Source organism: Maylandia zebra, linkage group LG9 (genome assembly GCF_041146795.1).
Source record: "Maylandia zebra isolate NMK-2024a linkage group LG9, Mzebra_GT3a, whole genome shotgun sequence".
In the NCBI taxonomy this organism is placed as follows: domain Eukaryota; kingdom Metazoa; phylum Chordata; class Actinopteri; order Cichliformes; family Cichlidae; genus Maylandia; species Maylandia zebra.
In genome coordinates, this window is record NC_135175.1 from 26815075 (window position 1) to 26828808 (window position 13734).

General features: G+C 39.0%; 1 protein-coding gene across 3 annotated transcripts in view; it reads left to right on the forward strand.

Annotated features, from left to right (window-relative positions):
- Window positions 1-13734, forward strand: part of LOC101475847 (RALY RNA binding protein like) — a 120866-nt gene that overhangs the window by 72257 nt on the left and 34875 nt on the right. Inside the window, exon 1 of one of the 3 annotated variants that reach the window (XM_004551909.3) lies at window positions 8467-8609. The exons of the other annotated variants lie outside the window; for them this stretch is intronic. Coding sequence (XP_004551966.1) covers window positions 8573-8609 — 37 coding nt within the window. The 5' untranslated portion in view covers window positions 8467-8572. Of the gene's footprint in view, window positions 1-8466; window positions 8610-13734 lie in introns of those variants that run through there. 3 annotated transcript variants of the gene reach the window in all.

Here is a 13734-nt window from a genome sequence, read left to right on the forward strand (position 1 = left end):
CTGTGGGGTTTGCATTATCTCCACTGACTGGGTGAATATCTGTGGCGCTGATAGCGTCAGAGCCGAATTAGATTTGGCAGTCTTTAATGCTTGTATGAATACCAATTGCAACTAGTTCAACATTTGAATACTTCTTAATGTGATTCTTTGCACTCTGCTGACCCTGACAGATGGAGAGAGAGAGAGCAGGAAGCAGGAAAAAAGAGACTTAACCGAGCGAGTGAGCGAGGGAGTGAGAATAAAAGCGAAGGGATCATGCAGATTAGAGCCTAAATAAAAGCCAAATGAGGTCTTACTTGAGAAGATGTAGGCTAGATAGATGTAAATCACATGAATAGATTAATCTATGTATGATTAAATGAAGGTAGATGAGAGCATGGGTGGAACAGTTTTGCTCTATAAAAGCCTCAACTTAGCAAATAATTTAATAAAACAGGATGTTTAAATGTGCTTCTGTTGATGACTTAAAAGATTTACTCTCACTTAATCAAGTATTAGAATCAAATTCTTTGCAAATGAAATTAAGAAAAAATGTTTGTTGTACAAAAACTGTTTGGTTTCTTCTTTATTATTTTTAGTTATTAGTTACTGTCACCAAATGCAAGATTTCTTGGATATTTGTTGTTGGTTTTGACTTGAATATTTTCTCGTCTTACATTATTTGAATTTTCTTGAATTGATTGTATTATTCTGCCATACAGTGTTTGTATTAACTTTGGCTTGTGGTTTCCTGGGATAAAATCCAAACTCTGCATAATCCTTAATACAATAGGAAATAAAAGAATGGATGACTCGTATTTGTTCATTGTTTTAGCAATGTCATAATATTTAGCTCAGAATGGATTTTCAAATGTCATTATGTGCAAACAAAGACTATTATCACTAGTAAACTGAAAGAGCAAAATATCAGGTGAAAATCTGGTCCAAGGCATGCTGGGATAGTGTCCAGCACCCAGCCTGCTGTTACCCAGATTAAGAAAAAATCAAAAGTGAGCACATAAATGAATAAATTGTATTTTTAATCCAAGAAAGGCACCAATACTGAAAGCTACAGTACAGTGCAAAAGTTTTAAGCTTCAATTTTCTCCAAAACCACTGGCTGAAATGCAGCCGAAACCATGACAGCGCCGCCTCTATGCTTTACAGATGGCTGTAGACACTGCTATTCCTCTCTGCTCGACTTTTTTGAACTAACAATTTCAAATTTGGATGAATCGCTCTATGTGACCCATTGCCACTGATTTTCAGTATTTGGCATACCTCAGCATTTTCTCCCAGTAGATGTTATAATTCTTTATTTAAAAGGGACAGTGCAGTTTAACATAGTCCAAGTATAAAACGTGAAACTGATGTACTGCACAGAAGTTTATAGCTATTGCTAATTTCCAACTATTGTCCCTTGTTGGCCTTACATTCACAATACACAGAGTTAAAACATACATTTTCATGAAACCAAAATACACCATGAGTACTGCTACAATTAACAGACAATTTAAAAACAAACAAAAAGATTAATTAAAATGACTACAGCTCTGATTTCCCTTTAACCAACCTTTAACCTTCAATGTAAAGAAACTAATATCTATAATCAGTCAGATTTCAGTTGGAAGTGTGTTCCACAGATGGCGAGCCTTTATGGAAAACACTGATTGTCCAAATTTAGATCTGCGATATGATATTTTGCAGTTGCCGTTCACCATACTCCTAGTAATGCGATTACTATCTTGTCTTTGGATGTAGGTGTCAGGGTTCCTGGGTCGGTGACCCAGTGTTTTCAGTTTTGTTCACGTTCAGTTTATTTTGCCACTTCCATGTTCTCACTTCCTGCTTTTCCTGTGTCAGCTCGTCTCGTGTCATTAGCCAGTTTATGTTCAGCTGTGTACTCACCGGTCTCTCATTATCATCCTCATCAGTCTGTGTATTTAAGCCCTCTGTTTCTACTCGTTCACTGTCGTGTCATTGATGTTATGTTGTCGTTTCCGCCTGCGTTCAGCCATTCAGCCATTCAGCCAGTCCTTCAGTCCTTCAGTCATTCGTCCAGCCAGCCATTTTCTACCTCTGTTCTGTTCATCCACTCCTTATAATAAACCTTCACCAGTCTTCACCTACCTGTGAGTCCTGCGTTTGGGTTCCTTCTTCCTCTCTTCCTCGCCTCCACACAACGCCTGACAGTAGGACTCTCTGGGATCAGCCTATTAATACACTTGTAGACTCGTTTAAGTAAACACAAATGATTAATACTCTTAAAACTAAGTAAATTATATTTCTTTAAAATGTGACAATGATGCAGTCGAACAGATTTTTTATCCATTATTTTCAAAGATTGATTATATAAGGATATCACATGCTGAATTGTTGATGGTGCTGCTTGAGTCCAATGTGTCACACAATATGAAAAATGAGAAAATATCATGAAATGCATGAATAACTGAGCTGTTGAAGTGGGTATGTGATGCCAAATTAACTTAAAGCAATTTAGATTAACCTTAACTGTCGTTGATGGATCAGCTGAAGGGCCAGATGCATTACTCAGGTCCTTTGTCAGATCTTTGCCTAATTTTTACCTCTTTCTTATGACACAACTTTTGGTTTTGGTCTAACACTTGTCCTTCACAGTTTCCTCAAACACACTGTACACCATGCAGAGGTATGCCACGTTTTTGTCTACATAGCTCCTTGGAAATCACTTTGTTGGAGCAAAGAACACTATTTTATGCCTGTCACACTGTTTTTATAGATCCAACTGAGAAGAGCAAAATAATGTGTTTTTCTGACAGGCTGCTAGTAGCATAGGTCCTAAAGATACCATTTAAAATTGTTTCTTGGTGACGTTGTCTGTTATGTGTAGACACAACGCAGGTTCATGCGTTCTTTTATGCTTGAGTGATTCATAGGTAAATGTTAAGTGACTTAATGAGCATAAAAAAATTAAAATAGAAAACATTGGGGTGTTTTTTAATATTAGGTATAAAGCAGCCAACACCCAAAGACAAACTTTGAAAGTCCTTCAGAAAGCCTGGAAAATTGATTTGGCTCCTTGAAAGCAAAATATGAAGAAATGAAGGGTGGCTCTTGACTTTTGCAGTCTTGTCTTTCCCCTAATAAAGAATAAACTATATCATACTGTTCAAATGATTTGGGTCAGTAATATTGTACAAATATAGATTTCTGTTTACTTAGACTGAAATTATAGGAAAGCAGAATTTGGCCATGGTGTGTGCCCATTAACACTGAGCGCCTAAGGACATGTTACTGAAGGCAGGTTTATTTGCATGTACCATAACCAAAAATGATACACGCTCATATTTACAAAATCATCACGATTGTGTGATCATTACTTTCATTACCAGATAAAAGCTGCCTGTTGATAACACTGGTCTGATACTCAGCTAAAGAATTTCCACAAAAATCCACACACAGTACAGCAACATATATGTCATTTCTATTTTTAACATGGAAATCTGTTTTTCCTTCAAATCTCTTTGTGAGAAGCAGCCATCGCTGTTATGCTGTGTATTCTCCACTAGAGTGTGCAATTTTCCTTCTCAGGTTTGGGTTACAATCAGCACTTGAACTGGAGGGATGCTCTCGTTTAGTTGAGACATTTTGTTCTTGTTTCTGCTTCTAAAGATATAACACAATATGTAGTATAGGATCCTGTTTCCTTATACAGTGAGTTTTAAAGTATATCTCACTGCAAATAATCCTCCATTAATCCTCCCAGTATAAATCCCCTTTGAGTATGTTGGCCCTTTGAGTAAAAGGAGGTTAATCTGCATGCCTAAACTTGGAGAAGGAAAGTTAGGATGTGTTGAAATGTATATAAAAGCACTGCTAACAATGCAGAAGTATAGCAGTCCTTTTTTTAATTGTAAATTTTCATTTTCATCTCTCCTGCCTTTTTTCGGGGGGTTTTGTCTGAGGGGTTTGTCGATCTGGACTGAATCCAAACAAGTGAGGTGTTCAAGCCATGCAAACACACTGTTAGCACAAAGAGATAATTTCTCGTCACAGACTGCTAGGCAGTTGCAGCAGTTGACACTCGATATACGTTTGCAATTACTCAGTAGTGCCAAAAGCAGTAGCTGTCTAATGAGCTAAGAGAGGTTGTAAGTCACAGGCCAATGAGATGTGATGGCTTGAGCAGATTTGTATCCATCATGTAGACAATCTCCCCCCTGGGCATCCTCCATCTCAGCCATAAATGGGGGTCATTTGTTAACAGGCGGTGTGCTTCAAATGCCAGCGGAGATTGTCTCAGAATCCAGAGCACTTTAGATTAGGTTGATGCATGTACATATTCTACTGAGCTCTTTGTGTCTTAAAAAGGGTAATGATGTGCTAAGTGCTATGAAGACTTTATGAGTTTCCTGCAAACGGGGTATATTCGTCTTCTTTAGGAAATCACCCAATTTCAGTTGCTGGTAATTGCATTTATCTTTCCCTTATATACAGAAATGTTATTAAATTAGTTTAACTGGATTTAAACTGCACTAAGGTGCAATATTGCTAACAGCGCTGCAGCTTAATATTTAAAAAGACAGATAGTCCCTATGAAAGGTTTGGCAGCTCTCTGGTCCTGTGTACAGATGTGTATATAATAAAGTTGTGTCCTTTTTCAGATAAAAAGTGTAATCCAGTTGCCTTGAATGGTGTTTTCTTTCTTCTTCTTCTTCTTCTTTGGCTTATTTAAACATGCAGCAAATAGGCTGCAAGGTGAACATCGTTTTTAAAAAGCTGGGGCGATATTCACTCTCCTAGTCCTTTTCAGTTGACCCTGAAATAAATATCTCATTCAGCCAGTTAATGCTCAGCTATATCCAGTTAAAAATGACCCTACAATTAAATTCAACTTGGTGGCTGAAAAACCGAAACAGTTAGAAAGACAATGAAAAAAATATAAAAGGCAACAGAAAGGACAGAAGCAGAAGATTTTATCTGAACTCCTTTCAGAAATACATTAGTTCCTTTGTTAATACATTATAGATCGGCGGCTTTGCGAACTTTATAGAAATCTTAGGCATTTTGTTTAAACCTTCTAAGGTCTTCAACTTGTTGAGCTTGCTATTCAAACTTTAGTTACTAAACAGGTTCAGAGTGCTGCAGTTTTGACGTATTCAACATAAAACTTCAAACATCAAATGTGAATGTTCATGACTGCTCTAAAAAGGGGAATGCTGCTGTTTTCACCACTCACAAGGTTGCTGAAGTGTGCTTGACAAAGACGCATTTAATTAAAAAAAAATAAGGTATTTTGTAAAATAAAAAAACTAAAGAAAAGCATTAAATGTGGAATTTAGCCTTGCCCAGATATTTATCCTTCCTAAAGCTCGATGAAAAGACCTTGAGTCAAGTCGGAGTGCATTTCTAGTGCTTGCCTTGTGTATTTAAAAAAATCTAATTTTATTACCCATTTGATTAGCCGAGTTTTCAGGTTGTACTCTTGTTGTATTAATCCATCATGGACAGCAGATGTCCCCGCTGCCCTATCTGGTTCTCTCATCACTAGCTGCAGTTGAATGGAAATGGTTTATAATCTTATTTTTTTTAAACATTTTACCATAAAAAAGGTTCACAGGGCTGAAGGTTTCCCAACAAATGACTTTGACCTACAGCTCAGTGTGAACCACTAATCACAGCCTGTATTGATTTATTTGATTTGCCCATTTTCACAAGATCTACTTTGAGGGTCTTCATCATTTCTAGGTTTCAAAGTGAAAATATAAAGAAGACCATTTGTCACCGGGGCATGTTAGGGCAGCAGCAGTTTCAGAGTGGAGCAATATTGATTGAATTTCTGTTTCTTCCATGATCTTAGTTTTCAGAGTGATTTCTTTTTTGCTCTCTCTCACTGAACAATTCAGCCAAAAACGAGGGGGCACGTAGTGCTTTTTTACCCCACACAACAATAAAGTAATATATTGGAATAAATCACACAAAATCAACATCCATCCTGCTTCCTTCCCCTTGTCTCCTTAGCAACACAATCCCCTTTGCAAGTAAGATGAGATGCACCTTTTTCAAGCTTGCCTAGAGGCTGTGGAGGGAGTGTATTATTATTTTTATGCCAGTGTCAGTAAATGCACATGTGTAAGATAACTATCAGATTGAATATTACTTGTTGTGCTAAATCAAAAAGGATGTACCATGGCAACATTGTGCCCTTTGAATGAATGACAATCCAGTTATTTCCAGCATACGGACAAACCTGAAGCATTTTAAAGGCTCATAAGTTTGAGTAATGCCAGCAATGTGGACATCAATGTGAGTCTGTTACTTAGCCGGGTTAACGCCATAAGCTGATGAGCTCAAAAAGGCACATAAATGTACCTATCTCAGCAGATAAATAACATATGACGGCGGTCTAATCCCATGAATTAAGAAAAATGAATAAGCAAAGCTGCAAATATCCTTGATTCTCTCAACACAAATGCTAGACCTATACATCTACACAAAGCTAGCTGTTTACATGGCAGCTGTGTTACTTTAGTATTCTTCTGTACAGAAAAAAGACATGGTCTTCCCTAACTAGGCATCTTCAAATCCTGGAGCCATTCCCCTGATGCTCGCTGCACTGCCTTTTGAACTTCAAGTATTGGCAACACATAACAAACTCAAATCTGACTTCCTGAAGCTTTCCAAGTGTTCGACTACAGTTAGGACAAAGTGGTTACACTTGCTAAGCTACATCTGCTGGATGGATTGTGGCAGAACAGACAAGCTGGTCTTCAGCAAACTGGCAAAGGGACAAGGTCACGAGGACGCCCCAAAAAGTTTGACCAATAATGGTATAAATAGTAGCAGATCACAGTACTTCAGTCTGGTTAAAGGTCCATGGAAACATTAATTCTTGGCTCCCTTTATCTAAAACCTAAATAAGCACTTTGCTGATTAGTTTATGGCTTCACTGACTTTTTTAGTACAACATTATACTACTTTTGTAAATGATGGTCTCAGTTAAAGTGAAAAAGAGTACAGATGAATATACCTTTGATATGTTTTGGTTTCAAAACATCAGGATAGCAGTGGTGAACAAAGTCTTCATAGCAGCATTTAACTAACAGGGAGACGTCCTGGTAGCTAGGTACATACACAGTCTTTAGGTCCGCTTTTGGTCCTGACTGCAGTGAATTGCTATGAACATTTGTACAGGCACTTATGGCCCAGCACAATATCAGTTCCTAATCAGCAGATTTTCCCTGCATAGTGCCAATAGGAAAATTGTCTGGACATCTGTCAAATGGCTTACCATGAAATTGCCTCAGGGGAAATGTCCAGGACCTACAGTAGTGCCATCACGATGTCAAATCCAAAACAGAAGTGTTAAGCATACAGCCACTGCTAAAATATAATTTACCACATGGCCACAGTGCCCAAGTAGCTTCACCCCTACAGTTTTGCTAACATGACAGTTTTGATGAATCCTCCTCTATGGTGACAATAAAAAGGCTAGTTTGACACAATATCTGAAATATTCCCATCTCCAAATCTTTCAGTAATACATAGATAGCTTGAAAGAAACAAAAAAAAAAAAACCAAACAAACATTAGAAACAAAAGCTTAATATACTGGCAACAAATTATGTTCACATCTTCACAAAGAATTTATATATTAGTGTGGTATCTCTGTAGAACAGTTAATCTGAAAGCCCACCTGGAAACCTATCTTATTAAATCAGGTCTGCTACGTTCAGTCTTATCTTGGAAACTTTTGGAAAACTTACCAAAAATGTTAAAAATGTTCCCCCTAAGGAGGACACTTTCATTATTAAGGGATAATTAATAATGCTTTTAATTTTACATGCCTTTTGCCACAATATTTAAACTGGGTACCCAATATTGTGTACTGTGGGATCTCCTAAACCAGCTCTGCTCCAATGAGCAATGGACATAGTCTTGTTTGGGGGGGTTACCACCCACTGAGATTGTTATCAGTTTTAGTGGGATGCCTTGTCTTGCTGGTGAGGTTGCTGCTGTTGTCTTGGTGATCTGGCACGTCCCAGAATATCGTTCACACGAAATCAGCAGAACATTGCATTTTAAGGAGATACGCAGTGTTTTTCCCATTTGTTAGTGTTTTAATGTTATCTTATTGGCTGAACAGAGCAACGAAAAATACAGCTTGTATTACGTATATGTATGTATTATGCCAAATTTGAATTTTAAATGACTAAACAATAAACGATTTTATTTTTGTGACTCAAAAATCTAGTCAAAATACCGAAGACTCGGCACAACTGGAAGATTTACTTGCGTATTTAGTGAATCTAAAGGTTGCATTTCATTCTATAGCCATATAAACTAAAGGAGTTTATCATAATCTGTCTTCCCGGCTGTTTTCTCCTAATTTACTTTGTTTGACCGGCTCTGATGTCTGTATGGGGGAGAGTGCACTGTAGCCCGCTCCCCCCCTCCCGTCTCTAAGCATGGTATGGTCCTCGCTCTAGAAGTGCCTCCAATTCTCCGTCTGAAGGGCTAATTTATTTCCAGTCAGAAAGTATCGCAGCACGCTGAAGTCTTACGCCCTCTGCCTCTCAAGTATCTGAAAGAGCGCAAAGCTGGACCGGTACATAATGACCATGTACAAGGGGAAGCGTCGCAATCATCGATGTAAGTTTACACAGATCGTTCGGGCTTCGTGATACACCGAGGACATTTTCTTTATGATGATGTCGCTCTGTGCTTGGCATAAAAATACAAGTTGCAAATACTAAGCCGTGACTCGCGCATGCCAAGATGCAACCCGATCGCTTTAAAGCGAGCGCAGGGCCTTTTTTAAGTAGTTGAAATATGCGTGAAATGTAATCGTACATAGAAAATTTCAGATTTGTCAGCGAGCAATTATCGGCTCTGTAATATTGCATTCTGTTGTTGATCCTGTGATGATGAAGTGTTAAATCAAGTCACCTGCTGAGCCCTGGCTGCTTCTTTCAAAACCATCTTTGCACCTGCTCTGCTGCTCTGTCTGTTGAAATACAGCCTATTAATTCTGCAGAAGTTTGCTCACACTGCCAAGAAATGTGTTATCAAGGATATGAGCTTCGGCGGCTCATTTCCCATACAGTTATAATTATATACCAGTGAGTTATTGCAGTTGCAACAAACACCATTTGTGTTCCAGAGTGCACAAATTCATGTGAATTTTGTCTTGCTGGTGTTTTGCATATTAACACGCAGATTTCTGTTGTGCGCACGCAGTATGATCTCCGTTCATTTCTGCATCCGTGAGGTGAGAAAAGAAAATATTTGAGCTCATTCACAGTATGATGTCTAAACTCACTGAGTAATTTTGCTTCGGAATCAAGCTCTACTTATGGGCAAACAATTTACAAATGGAAAACTGTCTGGGTAATTAGGGGTTTGTCTTCTCTTCTCTTAGTCGTTTTTTATTTCAAGCAACAATGTCATTCATTATCCAGTGTGAGTTTTTTAATTACCTCAATTTGCTGCTTTTCTGTATCTCATGTGACAGTAGAGTGAATATCCGTGGGTCTCTGTGGGTCAGGGGAAAAGAAACATCCTGATTAGAGGATTAGACTGAATGGTTATCTGAGGAAATAATCAGCAGATTAAATAATAATTAGCGGCTGTTATTATGCTGTAACAGAATAATAGAGTTGGTATTATACATCCTGAAGCGAGGCTCTCCGAGCTGTGTGCGCACTCATACTCTGCCACACTGCCTCAGTCAAGAAACTGGAAAGATGACTTAAGTAATTAAGTACAACGTGGCAAACCAGTGGTTCACTAATTACCAGTTGGCACTTCTTGACACAAGTGCACACAGTCAGTTATACCGTGATCCCCCCTCCCCCTTCCTTGTCTCCTAGACATCTGTGGAGTGCGATAAAGGTTTTAAAGTGCTGCTTTGTGGCTGGTGTGCACTGTATAGAAAGACCACGTTATGCTCTTTTTTTTTCCCTCTTCAACAGAGAAAATGGAAATGTATATTGTGCAGTGGCTGGAAATAGATCTCGCTGTATAACTTTCTAGATTTGCAGCTTGCATGTAGACAGTGTGGGAGGGAAGCCAAATTTGGACACAGAGCACAAAGGCGTAAGTGTCAAGAGACAGAACACACAAAGAAACCCAGGTGCACAAAGAGCAGGAGACAGTTAAGAAAAAAAAGACAGCGAGTCTATACGTGGGCTCATATTGTTAAAGAGCTTGTTTAAGGGCTCCGGACTGTATCTGCCAGCTATTAGGCCAGGGAGTCCGTGAGGGACTGCCAGCGGCTGTGGACTTACAGGATGGATTTTTTTTTGTGCTGCTATATTTGAGTTTAGTCTTTGGAAAAGTCAGACAGAAGAAAAAGATGTTCTTATATGAGAAAAATGAGTTTTCTCAGGGAAGGTAGTCCAGTATCCTTCCTTTTTTTGTTCAGTACCTGCAGCCTTATCAGACCTTTCTGCAGAAATGGGAACTCCAAAAACTGCAAATTCACACGCTCAGTGTGCTGAGCCGTGATCACTTGCAAGCACTAGTGGCTGAGAGAGATGATCAAAAAAATATACTGGAGGGCTGCTTTAACTTATTGATGCAGATGTGACTGTAAAAAGGATGTTGTGCATTTTTGTTATGATTTTTTTCTTCTAAAAAGCAACATATACCACAGATTCAGCAACAATGCAAGAGCGACTGGCACATAGCTGTGAAGTCGTGCAGATTTTGGAATGTGTTAGCTTGAAATTATAGCAGTTTATTATTTATTTATTGGCGTCAGCAGCTTTAATTTTGAAAATATAAAAGCTTTAAAAACAGGGATTTGTGTATTGATCCTTTTATTAAAAAGACATCGTTCCTTTCTTTATCAAAAAGGGATCTCTGTGTCTGCGGTGTTGCCTATTGTCATTAATTTGATTAGGAATAGAAAGCATCTCAGGCCCTTTTTTGTGAGTGTGGGCAACAGCAGGGGTATTTGAGTTGGAGTCCATAAATATTTAAGGTCTTGCAGGCCAGGAATCTTTGGAGATCAAATGGGGTTTGAGCCCTCTAAACCTCGGGGATTTGTTTTCCGTGCGCTTGTATGTATTAAACATTTATTTTGGTACTATACGCTTCATAAAGGTAGTGGGAAACTTTGATATGTGATACATGGAAATGAATATTGATAAATACAAAAGCAAACTTCTTCTAGACTTTCCTCTCCTCCTTTTTTTTTATGTCTGGACTTGAGATGTTCTTGTGTTTGTTGCGATTTTTGAACATGACTCAAGGCTGAAGCGTACGACCAAGAAATGTGTTTTCATGTGCTCCAGATGTTACTCTGTTCCTTTATGCGTGTGCCGTGCTGCTGATGCTGAGGAGGAGGAGGGGGGACGAGTGAGGCAGGCTGTTACATCTTCTGTCAGATGTCCTCCATGTATCTCAAACCATGTGTCAAGGATAGCAGTTTTTTTTTCTACTTGTGCGTGTCAAGAGTTTGTGTGTGAGAGGGTCTTTTTTTTCCTGCCTTCCAGACTAGACTTCTTTTCAGTTTATCTCCATTTTACCCAGAATTTCAGCTTGCGTGTCCATGGGAAGGAATACAAATCATGCACAACACAATCCTTGGTGGGGCTGTTAAGCATCCACTGCTCTGCTTCTCTTGAATAAATCACAAGCAATTACAGAATATAATCCGTTCCAGATACTTTATTTGCTGCCTTGGATGCAAGTTTAAAAATTCCCCAGCTGTGCCTCCACACCTTTCTTTATATATAGGAACCGCATCACACGGCGCTGTGCTGGAGATGTGATTTTATCTGTCAGAAAGGACCTAATGAGTCTCCTCTGTGGCTGATGAAATAATGTGACAGAGATGTCAAAAGATGTCACCCCCCCCCCCCCACACACACACACACACACACACACACACACATACCCCAACCCCCCACCCCCGAGCCCTCATCTCTCTCACCAGCAGCACCACGCCTGTTTAGTGGAGGAAAGGCTGTTCGGACTGTTGCCAGGAAAAGCACCAATCAGTGTCACACAAAGACAAGCACGAGACATGTGCAAGAGTGCTGATGTACAGAGAAAACACCAACATTCACAAGAAAATCCTACTAATTATTGTCTATTCCTAATAGGCTCTGGAGGGGGGGGTGCTGCCAAATGCCTCTATTTTTCTTAGTGTGAAGAAAACGACTTAGAAAAACACACTTTGATGAATGGTGTTTAATGAAGGGGCACTGTTAGTTTTCATTACTTTGTGTTATAAAGCACTGCAAAAAAATTTAAGCCACCCCTCATTTCTTTATATTTTGCCTACGAGGGGACTGTTTGTAACTTTTTAAAGTGGTGTTTAACAGTAATTCTTCAGGCTTTCGGAAGGTCTTCCAGAGTTTAGTCCCATCCTTGCACATGACCTTTTTCAGATGAATGTTTTTTCTTTATTTGTTAAGCCACTTAACACTGACCTATTAAGGATTCCGGCATAAGAAAAAGACTCTTGGCTCAAGGGGTGAACCAGTGTCGTGTCCACAAGTAACACCAAATTAGCAAAGATGCAGTTTTAAAGTGTAACTTTAGGCCTGTTGCAGAAAACACGTGATTTGGTCTCACTTCTTTACTTGAAACTGCAAAAAATGGCAAAGATAAAAGTTTGAAAGGCATAAAATATTATTATTGCACCAACATTTAATTCCTGAGAGTTATTAGTAGAAAACCTGGCATCGTGTGAAGTGTGTCCTTCAAAAACACTTGAGGAAACAAGTAAAGGATGAAGGAAGAAGTGGCAGATGAACAACATCTAAAAGTCATGTTCTTAAGAAATAGGGGAAAAAATCCAGCAAAGACCTGACACAGGACCTCTGACCTCCATCTGATCCTTCAGTTGATCCATTTACTGTTCACTGACGCCTCATCAGAAATGCTGGCTGTCAAGAAGCCACTCTTAACAAAAGGAAACAGGGAGAAAAGGGTGAGGTGCGCCAAAGTGCATACGAAAATCAGTGGCAACAGGTCTTAGAGAGCGATGAATCTCAATTTGCAATATTTGGTTTAAATCACCAAATCTGTATGTATGAAGAAGGACGTACGGTGAGTGTCTACAGCTACCTGTAAACCATGGTGGAGACTTCGTCATGGTTTGGAGCTACATTTCACAAAGTGATGTTGAGAATCCTGTCAAGATTAATGGAATTATGAACGCAAAAAAGGACCTTCAGATTTTTGATCCACCGTGCAATACAATCTGGAAAACATCTCATGGAGAACAGCTTCATTCTTCTGAATGTTTTTTTTCTATATCTCATTTTCCTGTAAAATTGTAACAAATGAGGGATGGCTAAAGACTTTTGCATAGTGCTGTACATATACTGTTACAATAGAAAGTGTGTACATTATTGTACTTTATTGAGCCCCGTGGGGAAATTGCTCTCTGCATTTAATAGTGGATGTTTATTCAAAACATGGGCAAAGTTTCAATCAATGAGATCAGTAAATGTGCCGGTAACTCTGAATGAAAATAGCCTCTTAAACGTCTTTGCAAGGGCAACCAATCACAATAACTAGCAATTAGCTGAAAGGCTGCACCAAGGTCCAGCATAACAAAAGATTTTGAATCATGCAAAGCTACAGTAGTAGATGTCAGTGAATAATGTGCAGCTAGAAATGAGTGTCTCCCTGTTCAGGTCTATCGCATGCTACCTGCACAACGCATGTGCAAGTGCCTTTTTACCTTAAAGGTTTATAGTGGTCTTTACATTCTTTTGCCTCTCATCCACCCACTCGTGCTAGCACAAGAGCTGTT